The sequence below is a fragment of the Bacillus rossius genome, chromosome 6, assembly GCF_032445375.1.
Source record: "Bacillus rossius redtenbacheri isolate Brsri chromosome 6, Brsri_v3, whole genome shotgun sequence".
Classification (NCBI taxonomy): domain Eukaryota; kingdom Metazoa; phylum Arthropoda; class Insecta; order Phasmatodea; family Bacillidae; genus Bacillus; species Bacillus rossius.
In genome coordinates, this window is record NC_086334.1 from 76643510 (window position 1) to 76664320 (window position 20811).

The 20811-nt window shown below is 34.9% G+C and overlaps 1 protein-coding gene across 3 annotated transcripts in view; it reads left to right on the forward strand.

The window, feature by feature from the left end:
• LOC134533316 (ubiquitin-conjugating enzyme E2 Z-like) overlaps positions 1-20811 on the forward strand; it is a 69916-nt gene that overhangs the window by 41387 nt on the left and 7718 nt on the right. For 2 of the 3 annotated variants that reach the window (XM_063370805.1, XM_063370806.1), the window contains exon 4: positions 18171-18380. In XM_063370805.1, coding sequence (XP_063226875.1) covers positions 18171-18380 — 210 coding nt within the window. Of the gene's footprint in view, positions 1-18170; positions 19066-20811 lie in introns of those variants that run through there. The other variant, XM_063370804.1, reaches the window with a different exon arrangement.

Consider the following 20811-nt stretch of genomic DNA (forward strand, 5'->3'; position numbering starts at 1 on the left):
CTTTATAGTCCAAGAGCTCGCGACAAATTTCGGGAAGGTCCTTTCGGCAAAATGAAATTGTGGAAAAATGTAATTTCATCAATTGACGAAACCAGGCCTGCAAGTCTGGCAGAGAGTTTGCGGTTGTTTTGCTACTGTGCAGCATATAACATTTGCAAAAAAAAAATTGCAAAAAATATATTTTCGGCAGCCAAATTATTTTTTTAATTTTTTTATTTAGTTTTTAAGAATTCAAAAAAAATCCCAGACTTTTTTGTGGGTTATAAAATATTACCATACCCCTTTAAATATATTTTATGAAAATTCCCAAAAAATATAATTTTGGCAATCTGGAATTTTATTGACATATTTATTGAGTAATTTTGATGATAGCTGCAAATGGCCCTCACTCATGCTCCATGGCTCGGAGCAGGGAGGGGCAGACCACGAGGAGGGATGTGCTGCAGTTGTGTCCTCCATGGGGCAATATTGCCTCGGTCAAGTACACGGTAGGAGCGACTGGCTTCTGCTGGCGCACATGTGCCAGAAGCCTGGGACTTCACGTGGAGTCGAGCGTCGTGACTGGGGCATGCCAGTTTCACTGCTAAGTACTCGAGCCCAGTTTGGTCTAGGGAAATAAAAAAACACTCATGAAACATCACTAACACAAACTTGAAGTATACTAGGATTCTAGGATTATATACCTAGTAACTGTGAAGTTCTTAATTTAAGTACTTCAGCATGCAAGGCTTATATTCTGCTGCTTTTTAATATTATTAGCAAATTTGATAATAAGTATTGAATTTTCTAGCAATAGTGGCTGATTTTACATTATCTCTTATGTCTGTTTATTTTTAATTATTGTTTGGTTATATTTATGGCCATTTAGTGCAGGAACATCATAATTTGGTTTATGATAACCTATACTACAAAAACAAACAAAAAATAACTTCTATGCAAGCGTCTTACTCAACGTTTTGTAGAATTCGCTGCAGTAACAACTGTTTATTAAAATGGGCTTTGAATGTCCTTTTCCACATAACTATTATTTAGACCTTGCATTATTGAAAATAAATTAACGCACAAAGTAAACATCTGTTTTACCGTCTGCCCAGCTGGAAATAATGAATGTCAAGTGAAGATTGATAAATAAAAACGGACAAAGCACCCGAGTTAAAGCACAAACCCAATGCACGTGGATCCAAGTTTCTAATACAGCAGCTTCTCTGAAAAATAATATAAAAATAATTAATGAATACTACATAATAAATGTAGAATATACTATAGCTAAATTGAACAGCAGCATACTTTAGTTTTAATGTGGCCAAACAAAGTAATGTTAAGTAAAACCCACAAATAAATTTTTTTTATCCCAAACATAGTCATCAGACAAGCTGAGAATATTCTATACAACCATTTAATTTATTATGCTGTAAACATATTGACCTGGCATGCTAGAAATAATTGTTACATCATCTAAAAAATTCCAAAAAATAATAATACAGTGATATGAAAACTGATTAAATTACATTGATAAAATGGCCCATTACAAATATTTAAATGTACATCTACAGTTTCTGAACTCGAGTCCTTTGAAATATAACTATATAATGAAACAGCTCCAATAAAAGCAATAATACTTAAAATAATAATAAACACCAGCTTTGGCCCTGATTTTCGACAAGGGATTTAATTTAAATATTGCCCGTCTTGTTAGAATTCATAAAAAATTAAATACTATAAAGTTTTCTCTTGTCTTTATGAACTTTGGTTCACTTGATTCGCCATAGATGGCAGCATCATGGCAATACATTACGCTACCAAATGCAGAATACCAAGAGCTAAGATGTTGTTACGAACGTGAGCCAGGCCGTGACACGTGCAGGTGCACAGCTGGCTGGCGGCCGTCACGCGCGCCTGGAAGATTACAAGGACCAGCATCCGGAGTTTACGCGAGCCGCCGACACGTGTTTCCAGAGATTTCTGCCGTCGATTCGACGCGGAATGACGCGACCGGCCCCGGCCGCATATATGCCCGAGGACGCCGGCCTGGGGGAGAGTTCAGTCAGTCAGAGTTCAGGCAGGAGCTTTCCCGCGGCGGAGTTTCCGGGGCGATGGTGCCACGGGTGCGACAGAGTGGCGAAGTCCATGGACGAAGGTTCCAGGGCAGAGAGTTGAGTTCCGAGCGAAGTTCCGAGCGGATCCTCGGCGAAGGGAAGTGCGACGGACAGCGGCGGAGTCCCGCGACGGAGGACCACAAGGGGTGCTGCGGCGAGAGTTGCGCCAGAGGTGCGGCCCAGCGAGGCGTGCGGTGTGTGTAAAAACCGAGTGACTGGGGAAGCAACATTTTTTAAGTGCAATTGATTATTAGGCATTTTAGAAGATTATTTGTAAGTGACATAAGTAGTGGCCATCAATAAAACTAGTGGTGCACCGATGCGGATACCGATGAATCGTAATCGGCGATTATGGGAACTTACCGATTAATCGTAATCAGAGATTATCTTAACGATTACTTTGCCGATTATTTACGTCCCGGCGTAATTAAATAGGTTTTTACCGTGTAATATTTTGTTACACATTTTAGGACGAAATACCGTAATATTTGTATATATTACAAAATTCATCTAACTCCGTCATATCATAATTACAGATATTTCGTTAAGTTTAATAAATCTCATTGCCTCGAACAATAAAAAATACATTTTTCCTACACGTTTATTTACATTTCGTCTTTTGTTTGTTTAGTGGCCTTGATCATTACCTATAGCCAGAGACGTAAAATAGATGACACGCAATCAAAATACCACAAACAGTTGCAGTGGATTCTATGACAATCGATCTTTTCGAGTCGTAGTAGCGGTTCAAAATCGTGGTCCCGATACCTGCTAGAGTTTATCACTGCATTTTACCAACTCGTTATAGGCGTCTTTGGTAACATTATCCGTTGTGTTATTTGTATGTGACGTGAAAAAGTATTTATAATTTTATATATTCAGTCAACATAAATAAAATAACATGTGCTAGAATTGGTTTTTAGTCATTTTTATATAATTATAGTGAGATGGCGAGTAGGGAGAAAAAAAGTGAAGTGTGGAAACATTTTTCTATAAACTCAAGTGAACAAAATAAAGCAGCATGTTTACATTGCTAAACGGTAATTTCTTGATGCAACCTTATGTGATAGTCGATAATAATGCTAGTTTTCCGCAACAAAAACTTACCCATTGTAAATTACAATTATTAGACTGTAGTTCAAGTTGTTTACAATAACAAATATTTAAATAGAAGTTAATTTAATTTACACTTTGCAATGACTTAATAGTGTATTTTATATATTTTTATACTGTTATTATAACTGTATTCTCAATTTTACCTAATCTTGTTATTAAATTCACATGGGAATAAAAATTTTTGTTAGCATTATTACACTTAAAAAAATTTCATTATAATCGGTAACTGAATCGGTATCTGTCGATTATTGCTCTCATAATCGGTAATTGAATCGGTAATCGGTAAAGTCATATCGGTGCACCACTAAATAAAACTGTGTAGTGTGTTGTAAAATCTATTAATTGGGCTATCCTTTACGAACCCCGCGATTCGTAACAATATTTAATCATCAAAAATATTTTCTTATATGTGGTGGAAATATCTCACCCTTGAAGTGTGTCTTTATCCTAGTGGCATTATTTGCATATTTCTGTTTACAAAAATTAACACACTCCTGTTATTTTATGCCTCCTCTTAAAATACCACCAAGTAAGTAACTTGCTTAGGCATGTTGATTGTTAACTAGACCATTCAGATTTTCCACAACTCAAAATATGTCCGCAGGCAAAGAACAGCATTGCAATGGTCCTTGTTAACATTTGACAGGAACTACAAATGGTTGTTTAGTGAGTACCTACCAATCTGCAGTAAAGGGAATACAGTAGAATCTCGTTATAGCGAGCACGGTAATAGCGAGAACACGGCTATAACGAGGTATTTTTGAGGAATTTATGGCGTAATCGCTTTGAAGCGCGCTTTTGTTATTTGTCTGCTTTATCTCCACCCCTCTCGCTCGCCACTAGACATCTTGCCGTTGACGCCTGTCACATTTTTCAGCTTGCAGTCGCCACCTAAGTGCGTGGCTTTAAAAATAGAATCCCGTCCTTTCTTTCTTTTATCAAACTTCCGTTAGTTATCTGTGCCTGCGACTTCACAGTCACAGCATCACTGGCTGGCTTTAAGGCCAAGGTATGCTCGACTCGAATAAACCAAGCCTTTGAATATACATATACTTGTACGCATTTCTTGTTATTTAGAAAATAGACATCTATTTTTTCCCGCCATTAAACATAACAATGTGCACTTTTTTTAATATAAATGCTCTTAGTTAATTTGTTGCGACATTTTCATTAACGAATAATAACGTTGTTTATAACTATGTTAGGCCAAAAAAGTCAGAGCCGTCTTTATACTTGTTACTAATTGATCGCGTTAATAATACACAAATATTTATAACTTTTTTGGAATTATTTCAGTCGTGACACGTTTACAAACACGTCACATTATTTATTTTACTATCTGACAAATAGTAGGCACTAGAGCTGTAGCAAACCGTATGTATTCGGTAGTGAGTAACGGGTGCGCCATCTAGTAAAGAGTAACGAAACGTTACACACAGCTGCATCTCGTTTCTCACATTTTTCGTATGTTTTACGCATGCGCGCACATATTAGATGAATTTACGTTACAAAGAACGAGGTTTGTTTATTAAGTAAAGTATAATTTGGAAATTCATCGTCCAAGTTTTTTACTGTTTATTAAAGGTATTGTGTGTGTAGACAAAGTTTGAGATTGGAACAGTAAGAAAGTATTTTTTACAAATTAGAAATATGTATGTTTTTGTTTTTATAATCGCTTTTTTTTTTTTTTTTTTGTTATCTTAAAAGAGATAATATTAAAAATCCGCTCTAATGAGATTTAATTGTTTCTTGGTTAACAAAAACTATTAACTATCAAATATTGTTAATTGTTTATATTCTATTTATTATTATTTACGCGACGTCATACTCTACGCGTACGCAATACGACTGGATTCGTTGCTGCAACATAACATAGCATGTTATGCGGTATCAGAAGTAACGAGTAACGTAACGATAGTAACGAGTACTAATTGTTATAGTAACGAATACATACGGGTACACATTTTTTTGTTTCTTTTACATCTCTAGTAGGCACTACCGTATTTATTTCCGAATTGCTAGGACAATTTTCTTGTAACTTTTGTTTCGGTCAGTTGTTGGGGTATCTGTCCGTCTTTCTAAAAAAAAGTTGACAGGTTTCTTTAAATGAAAAAAGTATAGTTTTTCAGCGTCTATTTCGTTTGAGGCGTACGTGCGTTGCCGCAGCCGCACTCCTGCTATTTTGTAAGGAATTAAATCGTTGGCTACACTAGCACCACCTAGCAACGTCCCAAACCAACATGGCCGCCAGCAGACAGCCCGCGTCGACAATAGATAGCATGACAATGCTGCGTTGGCCGCGGATTGCAGGCTGAGATGACTTACGTGGCGTGGTAGGGTATTCTGGTTATTTTGACGCAATCGGTGATCGCATCCGTACTTGTGGGGTATCGTTTTAAAGAGATTTCACACATCTGCTTACAGAAATTAATATTTAGTTAATATAACCTGTTATTTTCCAATTATACAGGTTTAAACACAATTTTTATGCTATTTTCGGTTAATTTTTATTTTTTGGGGGCCAAAATTTGTCTAATTCGGTTATAGCGAGGACACGGTTATAGCAAGGATCAAACCCAGAACCATGACACCTCGCTATAACGGGACTAGTGTATTACATTAAATATATCAGCCTATCTAAATTATTTTTTTATTTATTTAAATTTGTAACATGCCCACCAACAGTTACAAACTTTTTAGGTGGGTACGACATAAATTTACGTAAATATATGTTAATAATGTAAACAAAAAAATTTAAAAAAAAAAAATTATTTTTTTCAGAATATGTTTCTTGGTAAATATTTCTATTCACATCTCTAATTTACAGCAATTATTTACTATGTAATACACCTGCCCCTTGGAATAATGCTGTTATATTAGTGTGATTTTGAAGTAACTATGTCAATAAAGTTTTGGCATGATTTGAAGTAGCGCGGTCATAGATACAGTGTAGTGCTTTTTTCTTTTACTTGAATTTTTATTTCCGTGCGCACACAATGGCAACAGCACTTGTTTAGCGTTAAATACAAGTGCATAAATTAAAAATTTGGTGCATCAACAAGCAATATTTTGCTCTTTCCTTAACGGCTATTTGCTTCCTTCATTGCAGTTTAACTTTGACGACGGCCAGAGTGTTCTGCCAAATTTGATATTGCACCTTCGGTTGTCAGCAGTAGCTCTGCCTACTAGGAGGTGTGCTTGTGACAAGCATGGCAGATACGGATTTAGTAAACTACACAGTTGGCAATTGCATTTACAGGTTAAATAATCTCTATAATAATAGAAAACATTTAGTTTATAAGCATTTAAATTTTATTATAATTGCAATATATCTCCTATATTAATGACATTATTATTTTGTGACTCAGAAATGTTGCTAGAGCCTGTTTGCTATGTTATGCCCAAGTCCTATTATCTAAACAATACAATCCTTGGATTTTTATAGTTTGATTATAAGCTTTTTTATCTTGAAAGTTACTCAATATTTCTTACATGTACTTCAAATGTATTTAGATATGTATTAGTATTATAAATTGATTTTAACAGGAGTAGTGTCTTAATTAAAATTTTTGTCAGCAAGCACACTTACCTGATTGGGAAATAATTTATTTTGATTAATATACACTCTTGTGAAAAAAGAACATATTTTATTAGTGCAGGTTTTATTAGCGCTCTGTTTTCTTAGAACGAATTAGGGCGTTACTTCGAAGTGGGTGTATGTAAAATGATGAAGAATAGAAGAAAAAAAAGAAAACACATTTTGCCCTGGCTTGAGTTTTAGTGTAGAATTCAAGGATTATTTATAAGTTTTGATAATGCATTTTCATGTATTTGAATGATTTCATAATTGTGTGTGTGTGTGTGTGTCTATGTCTGGTTCTGTGTGTCTCTGTGTGTCTGTCTGTGATGTGATGTAGAAACATCTAACCTCAGTAACCACCAAAGTTATGTGTTCTCATGTTGCAAATACACCAATCCCTCACTTAGGAGGACTTATGTGTTCCTAAAAATGTTTGGTTTATCCGAAATCGCGTATTCTGAAGCACTGATCTCCATAAATAGCAAGGCCAATTGACTCAATGTGTTCCAAAATGTGTAGGGAAATATTCTTTTCGTAATATAAATACTAGTGATGGGATTTTCGATACTTCGATACCTCGATACCTTCGATACTTGACGGTATCACAAAGTATCGAGTATCGAAACTGTAAGTTCGATACATTTTTTCGATACCGGAATGCTTGTTCATTTGTATTGAATTAAGTTTTGAGTCGCCATCGTACAAAATACAACTACAGTAGAACCTCGATGATACGTTCCCATTTCATACATTTTCCCGTGTCATACGCCGATTAATTTTGGTCCCGCCGAAAGTACTATATTTACAATGGTTTACGTTCCCGGAACATACACTTATAAAATCATTAATTTCCCGTTTCATACGTTTTTACGAAGCGGAAAAGTCCTAAAATTCACAAATTTTTTTGTTATATATATTCCTCCAGATCAATTACGTTTTAATTAATGATTTTATTTTAAAAACGTTTATTGTTTGCCTTTGCAAACGTAAGAAAATAACTTTATCGCACCATAGATATGGATAGTATCAGGAAGACTGTACACTTTGCTAGTAGCATCTATGGCCAGCACCAAGCGAGACTAGTAGCGCTAACTAGCAATGATTATGAAAATGGTGCACGCGCTTTACCAAGGCACGGATCTCATATTTTGTGCATTCATTAATCTTTGAACTGTATATACCCGTTTGTTATTGTTTTCGTACGATTGGATTGTTTTGTATTTTACGTTTCTCAAGTTAAAATTGTTCTGTTGCATAAAGTTGTTTCTAAAATGAAACAAACAAGCCAAAATTTCTGATTTTCTTTTTACAATAGCCTAATTTTTTTATTTCTAATTTAGGCTTGGTAACTTCCCCCCCCCCCCCCCCCCCCCCTTCCAAGAAAGGACTTCAAACATTTTGTAAGGCCACTGTTTCTCATGTCAGCTTTACTTGATTATGGACTGTATTTTACATTTCTGGTGGTTTTATTATATGTATATATAATGATGAATTCATATTTTTCATTAATATAATGCAATTATTTACACATTATGTATTTAAGTTTAATCTGACATTGTGCTGGTATGATAGATTGAATTTATATAGTTTAAAACTAATTTATGTTATTTGTAATAATTGTTACTTAATGGGAAAATATTTTTCCCTGGAGTATCGAAAGTATCGAACTGAAAAAACAATACAGAATCGAGTATCGAAAGTGTGGTGTCGTCCCACCTCTAATAAATACACAGAATTACACTCGATGATAAATATGTCACACCATTTATCTTTATAAGCCTACCATAGAATACTTTGTATGACAAATACAACACCGCGTAACGGGAGATAGTTATCGTCAGTCGGCTGGCTGACTGGCCTGCCCGGGCGTGACCTTCAACTCACGTCGTGTACCTTTCCATGAACTTTCCAAACCATCCTTTACTGGCAGTGAAAACAATATTACTGTCCAGATGGTTACATTCTAATTTTTCAAAAATTAAAGTGCTTATTCGTGTATCACAGCTTGGTTCGCATCAATCCTGTCAGGCCCGTGATTTTTTCTCATTGCGCCATTCATTTACAACCTTGTCCATGTGAATCGTCTGTTCAAATAATTCCTGCTAGTACAAACAACAGGTTCAGACTTATATAAGCGTTTAATAAAGGCCTTATTTTGTAAAATAGTGCTCCGAGTGGAATTGCTTGAAACCAAAGTGTGACCGACATAAGTGTTGCCTTCGTGATATTCTGTACGCCGTAATACTTCAAGGTTTGTCTCAAATACTTGAACATGATGCATTATGCTCTCACTTGAAAGCCATGACTCCAATATGATTCCAACAGCAGGTGCTTCTGCACTTACAGTATGGGCAGACATTGTTTGTGTTTGTGCGAGTTTTGTGCCACTGGCTAGACGGAAGTTCATCACGGCCTGGTCTGTGGCCCGGTGGCATACATGTGGACGTAAAAACATTTAGTCCTTTACATTCAATAGTTGTAACTGAACTTGCTCTAGCTGATGTTTGTACAACAGCCGATAGCGTAGTCACACCTGCAGTTACTATTGATTTATGGGGTAGCCGAACAACAGGAGAACCAAATGTGTTGCATGTAACCTGTGACATTTTCCCTTATACAGGAACATTCATCGCCTCCATTTTTGAGGTTATACTTCTTTAGCTGCATTGAGAGTGAAATTTTAGTATGCATCAGAAATGCAATGAAATAAGTGTGTATTCCACAATGGAATTTTAACAGGTTATAAGTCCAATGCGCTCATGAACCAGAGTCAAGATGGCAGACCCATGTGTGGGAACATTCATCTGTATTTATTGCACTTTCGCTAACTTTCGCTTGTAGACTGGAATAGTCTTAACAAGATGTTCCTAATCACAACTTTAAAACTATATGTAATATATTAGCCAGGAAAATTGTGTTGTAACAAACATGGCGTCAAAGCTGTTCAACATTTTGTTAGTTGTCTAAAGCATTGCAATGCGGCACTATCTTTGAAGTATTTTTCAAACTAAAAAGATAATAAAAATTGCAGTCCAATAGATACATTAAAACAATACTAACCTGAAACATTTCAAAACACAAACTATAACTCTTAAGTGTATTTATGTATATATGTTTTTGCTTAAGCAAAAGGTAATAAATACTTCCTACAAACAAACCTTAACCTTATTGAGCTCATTCAACATGACGTCAAATATATGTAGGCTTTCAATTTCTTGTGTCTCCACAGCTGTGCTATCTCTGCATTTCAGTGTTAACTAAGAATTGTAAAAATTGAATGTTTATTTTTTAAGTTGTCGTTATTTCTGTTTATGATTATAAATTATAACATAAAGTATTAAAGGATAGTTATACTATTATAAAGTATAGTTTGGCACACCAGTAAATCCCCCAATGTTCGCGAAAGTAAGTATATACTGATGCATCATGCGGGTCTGCCATCTTTTCAGGATTTCCAAGACTGTATTGACACACTTCTTTCTATTCAACCTCCATGCCATTCACTCAATTACTCCTGCCAGATGCCGTATACCGAGAGCTAAGATATGTGATGTACAGAATGATGCCTGAAATTATGCCTAGCACTAAAATATTATACAGTAGAACCCCGATTATCCGTGTTAATGAAGGGGACGAGTGAGTCAGATAATCGAAAATTGCGGTTAGCCGAGTCATGCTTGCCTCAAAGGTTATTAGCCCACAGACAGCCATCTGTGGACATTCGGAGATTACATATAAATATACACATGCTTTGTGTGCGTTGTTGACATAGAAGCAGGCTGCTCAGTGCTGGGCAGCAGTGGTTTTTAAGTCTTTCATGTGCAGAGACGTGGGCACGCGAGTCGTTTTTGCACCGAGGTGTGTGGCTAGTCGCCCGCCAGTCCGAGGGCCCAAGACAGCTGATAGCTGCCAAGGTCACACATTCTTTTCATCGCTCGTAAGCGACGCTGCCACACTTCGCTCATTGCTCTGTCGTCAGTAACACCATCGGGCTGGTTAATGTTGTACAGAACGATTACCTTTAAAATTATTTTCGAGATAAGATTTTTCATAGCAGTGCATTGAAACTTGATTTCATGATTTTATAATGTTGTCTCTGTCTCGTATAATTTATGGTGTTTTTTGTCCCCTTTTATTTATATGAATTTGAAATGTTAAATTTTTTTTATTTTTAGCTTGCTGAACGTGGACTTAGTGCAAAAACGGCCTATAATGACATAGGGTTGCAGATGGGTCGTAAATCTTATAACGACCACCTCTCATAACGACCCTAATCTCGGGAACCGTGAGGGGTCGTTATATCTATTCTCCGTTCACTCTTAGCTGAGTTTTGAATTAAACAAACACCGTTGTATCACTGCACCACATCAGCAAGTGATAGACTGAATCTATCTTGCGTCCAAGCACTAGTTGCAACACACACACACTTCACTAAATTCTTCTGTGAGGCCTAGTTTTTTTTTTTTTTAATTTGCGCCTGCCGTGATAAAATTGGGGCGACTGAATTGCTGCCCATTGGAAGGGAGCCCTTCAGGATTTTTCTGACATTGGTTTATTTGTACAGAGACTGGAAGGGCATCCCATCCAATTTCTGAAAACACGCTCATTTAAGAGTTTAAATAATCCTGAAAACTTGCCCCTTGGATGGGCTGCCCATCAGGATTTTTCTGACAGTGGTGTTTTTGAAAGCTTGTCTGAATTGTTGCCCCTTGGAAGGGCAGCCCATCAGGATTTTTCTGACAGTGGTGTTTTTGAAAGCTTGTCTGAATTGTTGCCCCTTGGAAGGGCAGCCCATCAGGATTTTTCTGACAGTGGTGTTTTTGAAAGCTTGTCTAAATTGTTGCCCCTTGGATGGGCAGCCCTTCATGATTTTTCTGATAGTGGTTAGTTTGTAAAGTGAAACCTAACCTAAACTAACCTAATCTAACCTAACCTAACTAACCTAACATAACCTAACCTAAACTAACCACTGTCAGAAAAATCCTGAAGGGCAGCCCATCCAAGGGGCAACAATTCAGACAACCTTTCAAAAACACCACTGTCAGAAAAATCCTGATGGGCTGCCCATTCAAGGGGCAACAATTCAGACAACCTTTCAAAAACACTACTTTAAGAAAAATCCTGATGGGCTGCCCTTCCAAGGGGCAAGTTTTCAGGATTATTTAAACACTTGAAGAAACATGTTTCCAGAAATTGGATGGGCTGCCCTTCCAGTCGCTGTACAAACAAACCATTGCCAGAAAAATCCTGAAGGGCTGCCCATCCAACGGGCAACAATTCAGCTCCCCCATAAAATTACGCCACTTAGTGATACACCGTCCGACCTTTTCTGTTAAACCATTCAAACAAACAAGCGTCCAAGCTGCTTAATGTGGATTCTTTCATCGTCTTGCGTTTATTTAATCCACTTGAAGTGTCAGCCTGTTAAGCAAACTGAAGGTATTTTTCGGGATTTTTTATGATGACGCGCACTGTAGTGTTACCGACATCACACTCAGTCGCAAGTTTTGCAATCGTTTCTCCACTCTGAAATCTTTCTATAATTTTTGTTTTGCTGTCAATTGGTGGTACCACTCGCTTTCTTTCCTGTTCATTTAATGACATAATGAAATGTTACGCTCAACACTTCCGCACAACACTACGTTATAATCCGTCGGAATGCAGATCACTGTTACAATACATAAAATTATCACCACCACGCTTCAACAACGTACACTAATGGACTGCCTCCATGCGCCGGGTAATCTCTGATCTCTGTGGCACGGCGCCGTGCTGCGCGCGGGAGTGTACAGTTCCGTCATTAGTCCAGAAAACCAAGACTTAAAAAGGCACAAACCTGTGAAAAATTTGTCCAAAGCTGAATTTTTGCACAGTGGTAGATTTGACTATGCTTAATAACATACCGAAAGTATACAGCTGTACACCTTGTGCGTATCACCGAAAATTTGCATTTAAGTCCTAGATGACAGCGACTTACATCAGTCCATTAAAATGCTACCCATTTGTACAGTTTTTAATTTAGACTATCCATAAAATTACCAAAATAATCTTGAGACTCTAATACAGCCATAAATGTTGTAAAAAGCATAAATTGTTAATATTTAAAATATGATATTAAGCGATTAATTCATGACATATTTTTTTTTATCTTAGCCACCCAGATAAAAATACTATTTACACAAATTTGAAGAGCCCAATGCGAAAAATGTCCAAATAAATGTTTTTGGTTATACCTTTAGCTTTAAGACAGTATATTTATAAAGAGTCTAACGTAATTAGTTGGCTCATTAAAGCGGCTCGAGCGTTCCAGTGTACTGCGGCCGTACTGATCTCTCACGGCCACCGCCGCGCCAGCGCGGCATTGCGACAAACTGCGTACTGCGACACTCATTCAACTTGGTCTTATTTAGGAATTACTTAAAACATAGCTAATTCATATTAGAGGGTGTATTTATGTTACATGTAATGAGATATGCATTTTTTTTCTTATATGAAAGTTTTTGATACAATAAAATTAACAATAAATGATTTCTGCTTGGAACTTGTAAATGAAAAACTCTAGAGGACCTCTGGTTTTATATCTGCATGGATTTATTCTGTTTAAAAAATTTTATTATTAAATATTACTTTTTTAGCAACAGTTTTTTTTATTTCTGATACATCATTTTATTTTCGATCAGAACAATGCAAAATTTTAATGTAGCCTGCATTCAAAAATATTAAAAATTATATATTTACTTCTTTAAAATCAGTTTACTACATAAAAATTGAATAAAACGATACATCGTAAATGTACTCTGAGTTTTATTTTTTTCCACTTTTATAACATAATTCCTATAATAATAGGTTTTTTTTCCAGAAAATAAATAAAATACGAGTTGTGTTGTAAAATGTGTAGGTAGCATTACATATTAAGTTATTTTTATAACTTAATGTATGTGAGTGCTGCGCCTAGCTGACGTCATTGGATTGCTAGTGGCAAAGAGCGGTGGTGGATGTTTTTGCAAGAGTTTGACCGTATTTTATGACCCTACCTGTGAGAGGGTGTTCGTACCAGAAATCCTAACGGTTGAGGAAACTATCCATTCTCTGTAGTCACGTACGGGTGTGCTACTCGCGCAATATCGTCATATATCACAAATTTCCGGGACGTACGGTCATTTCTCGGTTAGCTCTGGTTTCACCATAATAAACGGAACAAAATCTTGTCTGTAGTGATTTCATATTCCTATTACCGTAGCAGTATGGCATTTGAGGAAAACCAAGTTTGCTGTATACTGAGAGCCTACTTAAAAAAAGTATTTATGGGGTTATTAAATTATTTACGAAACACAATTTTGTGGATCGTTTGGGAAATTAAAATTTAAGACTTAACTGCTCGTTATTGGTGTGATCACAAGGGTTACATCGGTAAACTTTTGACATGTTACTAAGAAACGTTCATTCTACAACTGTACAAAGTTTCTTCTTTGGGATAATTTTCCATGTATTAAAAACCTTTGTTTCTTAACAGCGAAATTCGTCCGGACCCGAACCTACTTCGACAACCTCGCAGTAGTACACACTACGCGGCTCGGATCGCTTTAGTGGTCAGACTAATATTATGAGACACTTAAAAAATATACCAATTCAAAGATGAATAAATATGCAACAACGTTTACTATGGACGATTTCCATTTAGGGCTATTTAAGTTTATTTAAAATGTATTTATATTTCCTTAAAATTGAATGAAAGTGAATTCGTTAACTTATTTGTTTAAATTGTCTATTTTATAGAAAGATGTTAAAACTTTGTACTTTTTATTACTATCATCAGATAGGGCAATGTTTCTAGATTATTTTAGGTTCCATACTGCCAGCGTTCTCCATAAAATGCATTTTTAATATCCATTATTGTGGATTGTTGCAAAAAATTGTCATTTTGGACTTAACTGCTCGTTTTTGGTGTGACGCACAAGGTTTACGGCAGTAAACTTTTGACGTGTTACTAAGAAATGTTCATTCTACTACTGTACAAATTTTCGGCTTTGGAATAATTTTCCATGTATTAAAAACCTTTGTTTCTTTACAGCAATATTCGTCCGGACCCAAGCCTACTTTGGCAACCTCGCAGTAGTATACACTACGCGGCTCGGATCACTTTAGCGGTCAGACACATTGTACCAGGCTCTCAACAAATAAACTAATTTAAAGTTTAAGAACTTTGCAACTACTTTTAATTAATGTTTTCACATCGGGCTCTTTGTGTTTTTGTAATATGTATTTCCATTTGTGCCATTTTTTTTTTCATAACACCTATCTTCTAATATTATCGATTAAATAGCATATTTAGTCAAACGTAGTGAAAGGTTTTTAATTTTAATCATTGAGAATAATGTTTTGAGTAAGTTTTGGTTTGCTATTCTGAAAGTATACTATGGTAATTACGTTTGAGTGCCAACTGGGCCTGATGGTATTCCAAATTTTATTATAAAAGGATGTGCTGTTATTCTGGCCCCATACTTAACTTTATTTTCAATACTAGTATAAATAGCGGAATTTACCCCAAAAAATGGAAAATTGCAAAGGTAATACCTGTACATAAGAAAAAGAGTAAACTTAATATTGCAAACTACAGACCGATATCACTTTTAAATGGATTTGCTAAAGTATTTGACAAAATTATATGCAAGGATCTTGAATTCAATCTTAAAAATAGACTCTCCGACTGTCAACATGGGTTTATAAAGGGGAAATCTACTACTACTAATTTAATTAGTTTTGTTAACCCAATCTATTCAGAAGTGATAACGCGGGGTCAAGTTGACGCATGTTACTTTGACTTAGCCAAGGCTTTTGACATGGTGAACCACTGTATTTTAATAACAAAATTACCAAATATAGGATTAAGCGATAAATATCTAAAGTGGTTCAATAGCTATTTATTAGATAGAATCTTTTATGTTTCAATTAATAATATTAAATCTGATCTACATATAGTTAGTTCTGGTGTACCCCAGGGTGGAACATTATCCCCTCTTCTCTTTAACATTTTTATGGATGACATTATCAAAGTATTACAATTCTCTTATTGCCTACTTTTTGCTGATGATCTTAAGATTTACAGAAAAATTTCTCTTCATCTAGACTGTAAACTTCTTCAAAATGACATCTCATCAGTTTTCGATTGGTGTAAAAGAAATCTTCTTGACCTTAATTATGAGAAAACTACATCTATAACCTTCTCCAGAAAACATAATATCATTGCTTCTGATTATAAACTTGGTAATCATGTTATCTTGAAGTCAGTTTGTGTTAGAGATTTAGGTGTCTTACTTGATAATAAGTTGTACTTTCATAACCATATTGAATCTCTTAGATCGCAATGTAATAGATTGTTAGCGTTGATTAAATATATTACTTTCAATGCCACTAATTTAGATTCTATTGTTAGTTTATATTTAGCTTTAGTAAGATCCAAGATTGAGTATGCCTCCGTGGTCTGGAACAATATCACAAAAACAGATAGTGACAAACTAGATAAATTACAAAATAAATTAATCAATATCATTAATCAAAAGACCAACATTACCAACAATTCTAATAGTCTATCCTCTCTCAGATCTTTAGCTCTAAGAAGAGAGCTATTAGATGCCCTTTTTATCTATAACTGTTATACCAATAAAACAAAATGCAATTATATTCTAGATAATACTGGGATTAAAGTACCTACCTATAACAGTCGACAGACACCTTTATTATGCTCCTTAGGCAAATCAAATGATATATTATACAGAATTATATCAAATTTTAATAAACATGGTTGCTATGTCTCTCTATCTAAAAATAATTTAAATATAAAACAATTTTTCTTATCTTATTTTAATTTGAATATGTTTAAGGTTAATGATGCTACCATATTTCATTTTTTTTTTATAATCAGGTTCTGGATTTTCATTACTGTCGTTATAGAATTATGAAACTTGTTCTTGTTTATCTGTTAGTTGCTTGCTGTGTTGTCTTGTGTATGTGTTATTATAGTATTGTCCTCAATGTTATTCATTTTGTTTCATGTATTTGTTTTGTCTATGTATTTTTTTATGTTTATCGTGTCTACCACCCATGGTCTTATGCCGTTGGTAGGCATGTAACAAATTGATAAAATAAAATAAAAAATATTGTTGAGTGGTCAATAAAGTATTATTCAGAACTTAACTTCTCGTTTTCGGTGTTCCGCGCAAGGTTTGCGGAGGTAAACATTTCAAACATTTCAAATGTTGCTAGAAAACTTGAATGTTACCACTGTTTTAAATTTTAGTTAGGAGCAAATTTTACAAAGATTAAAAATCTTCGATTTCGTGGGAGTGAGAGTGGCCACAGCGCTTGCGGCTGTGGCTCTGTCGCAGTGCGTAGACGACAGTGATGAGCTCAGGAGTCTCTAGTGATCCTATAAATTAAGCTAGACTTTTGAGATATATGTCCCTGTAAAGCTTAAGAACTATACAACAACTTTTGTTTAAGAAATTTTTGCGTAAGACCCTTTATTTTTAAGTGAATTGTTTTTTATTGCCTTGACTGATGTAAAAAAACTTATTTAATTAATTAAACATTTTTTCTTACCTTTAATATTAACACTTAGAACTTCATTCATTATAAATGTGAGTAGTAGTGCTTTAAGATTATTTTCATATAGCTATCGAGAGTCTACAGTAAAAAGTGCGTAAATGGGAAGCATTTTAATGAACTGCTGCAAGTCGCTGTCATCCAGGACTTAACTGTAAATTTTCAGTGATACGCACAAGGTCTACAGCGGTAAACTTTCGGTATGTTATCAAGCATAGTTGACTCTATCACTGTGCAAAAATTCAGCTTTGGACAAATTTTTCACAGGTTGAAACCTTTGTTTCCTGGGCTACATGCGGACATGGAATCGCGCACCAGTGTATAATCTATTCACGTAACACGGAACACAAAAATAGTATGTACATACGTATGTATGTACTAGTATTTTTTTAACTTTCTGTGTATATAAACATGACTGAGTCAAAGTACTTTGCCCAACATACATTTTGCAAAGTATTTTAACATTTACATACATATTGAATCATCGGTTATAGGTAACTAAAAAATTGTACTTGACGGACATAAATCGCGGTCGATCCGCAAATCGGATGATGGAGTCGCGGATGATCGGGGTTCTACTGTTATATGAACATCAAAATAAATGTAAATGTTTTGTAGACATTAGTTTAGTTGATTATAGTTGGAGTTTATAATCAAGTTTTAAAATTATTTTCACTTGCACAAAATGAGAATAATAATTTTATAGACATGTGCTAAAATGTCAAAATAAAAGAAAGTGAAAACTTGTATAAATATAGAGAGGGGGTGTTGTTCAGGAGAGGTGCTCCGGAGACATCTCGAGGTACAATGACATAATCCAGCACGAGACCATCAGGGTGGCAGTGTGCGGCATGCTGGAGAACGACTGCTACCTCGCCATCCCCGGGGCCTTCCAGGAGGTCATGGAGAAGACCTTCCTGGAGTTCTACGACCACTACGAGGGCGTGGTCAGGAGGAAGCTGCACCTGCAGGGACAGAGCATGCAGGCGAGTGGCCGACACAACACACACCTGTGTATTAAGGATGGCATGAACCTAGAGTCAACTCTACTTTTTACTAATACCACGCTGTGTAAATGTGTATCGCAATGTACGATTGTAACTGATCGGATTGAATTATCAGAGTTCAACTGTTTTGTGTTAGTGTTGACGTGGACACAAAACGAGAAAAAAAAAATTTATAGAAGCTCAGATACAGATACTTGTCACTCAAAAAAGTGTCTGGTCATAAACAAAATTCTTCATAGAGTACTCAAAAATTGATTAAACCATTGATTTAGATATTTTTTCTAGGGATTTGACATTATAGTCAAGCACAAAAGTGTATGTATTTTGTATTGCTTACCTCTGGTTTCAGTCAAATGAAAATAAGATGCATTTCGTAAAATGTTAACGATTGAATAAGTACTCGTATGCTAGCTAAAAGTCTCGAAAAGTTGTTTGTTTGTGTTCAATATCTCATGTAGAATTTTTAGGTGCTTCTCAATACTGTTTTGTGCCAGGTTTTAATAATTTTTATTTAAATATATTTGGGAGCAACCTTCCATTTTGTGTGGTTATAATCATAAATAATGATTTTTTTAATATTTTTTTAAATTTGGGTTGTCTTGAATTTTTAACATGTTTTACCAATTTATTTTTAAAAATAAAGCAATATTTTTCAATACTATTAGTACTGCATATCATTTGTCTGAAAAACATGTGATGAATTTAACACCAATAATGAGCTTAGACTTTTGTAGCAATTTTTAAGTTATGAATTAATTGTGCTATTTACTCAAATAATTCAAATTCTGCAGAATCCATTATAGACATATAGACAGTCTATCTGTTTAACAGTATGCCTTGAAGCTGCCTTTTTTTCCCTGCATTCTGGCCGGACAAAAACTCCAAGAAAGGGGGATGAGGTAGAGAACTGTTATAAAATTACTGAGTGGCTTATATGGATTTCAAATACAGATGCTGGTAAAGCTGTGGAAAATAAATATAAAATAATTAATACCTTAAACAAGCTAATGAAATATAATTCTCAGACTCCTAATGCTCAGGGAACTCACAAAATAATTGCCTAATCAAAGATATCTTTTTTCCAGTAATGTGTGGGAAAAAAAACACCAAATAAACAAATATATTTCAGAAAAAAAAATTTAATTTACTGTAGTTTTTTTTTTGAAAATTTTAAAAATAATTAATAACTTGAACAGTACGAGAATGGAAACAATATTTGGAGTCTAAAAGCCATTACCTACAAGATCAGGAAACAGGTATTTTTTATCAAAATATAAATTCCTTAAGGATAATTAACAGCATTTATAATTGTATTTCTTCCAGAAGATTTCTTAAGTAAACACCATTTACTATATGTTTTTCAATCACAAACAGTCATTGATTACTACGTTTTTAAACCTGGAATTTTATGATGTCAAAATATTGTCCAAATTGCCTTGATTACGAAAGACATATGTTGATAAATGTTGATAAAATTTAATGGGTTTATTTCTTTTGAGACTGTAACATTTTGAAGTTAACAATATTGTTTAGCTGGCTCCCTCTCTTTGCCATTATGTTAGTTATTTTATAAATTCATTAATATTGTGATTTAGACAGTTGAGTTTCAATTTCTATTTAAAAGATAATTAATAGAGACCTGAAAAAAGAGGGGTTATTTTTTCTCAAAAGTGGTGTTATTTTCCCCAACATTCGTGATATAAAAGCGAGGTTATTTTATTTAAAATTTATTTTTAATTTGACATTGTGGATGTTTCAAATGAAGTATTCTAACATTCTAAGTATTCTGAAGTATGTCTGATTATTTGATTAAACAACTGTGTTATTTTTACCTTTGAATACATATGCTGATAACACACAATTGCATAGAAAATAACAAATTTAAATCATCATTTAACAAATTAAGTAGGTATTTACTGAATACAAGAAATTTCACTAAAGGAATTTTGTTATAGAGCACTTTAAAAATGGAAAGGCTAGGGTTAGTATAATGCTGCACTATTCTGATAGTGATAATAAATATTTACAAAAAAATTACAATGTATGTTACTTGTTAATTTTGGTCACCAAAAGAAAGCATGGTGAAAATTTCAATGTTTTTTTCTTTAAGGTTTTGTCGTGTGTCTGTTACGACATTATTGTAATGACTAAGCAGTCGCTCACTGTCTACATTGTGTGTGGGTTTCCAGACAGCATGCAGCACTGCCAGTGCAAATTCACTGGACTTAGCACTCAGAGCAGTCAGAACTTGCACAAAATCTATACTCTTTTCAGTCTTGATTATTTCTTGAACCTCTTCTCTTAAAGCTTTGTAACCCTTCAAAAGTTCTGTCTATTCAATGTTCTTCATTTCAGTGATACTTTTCAAAGTGGAAATAACATTTTCGGTCTGGTTCAGGATTATATTTTT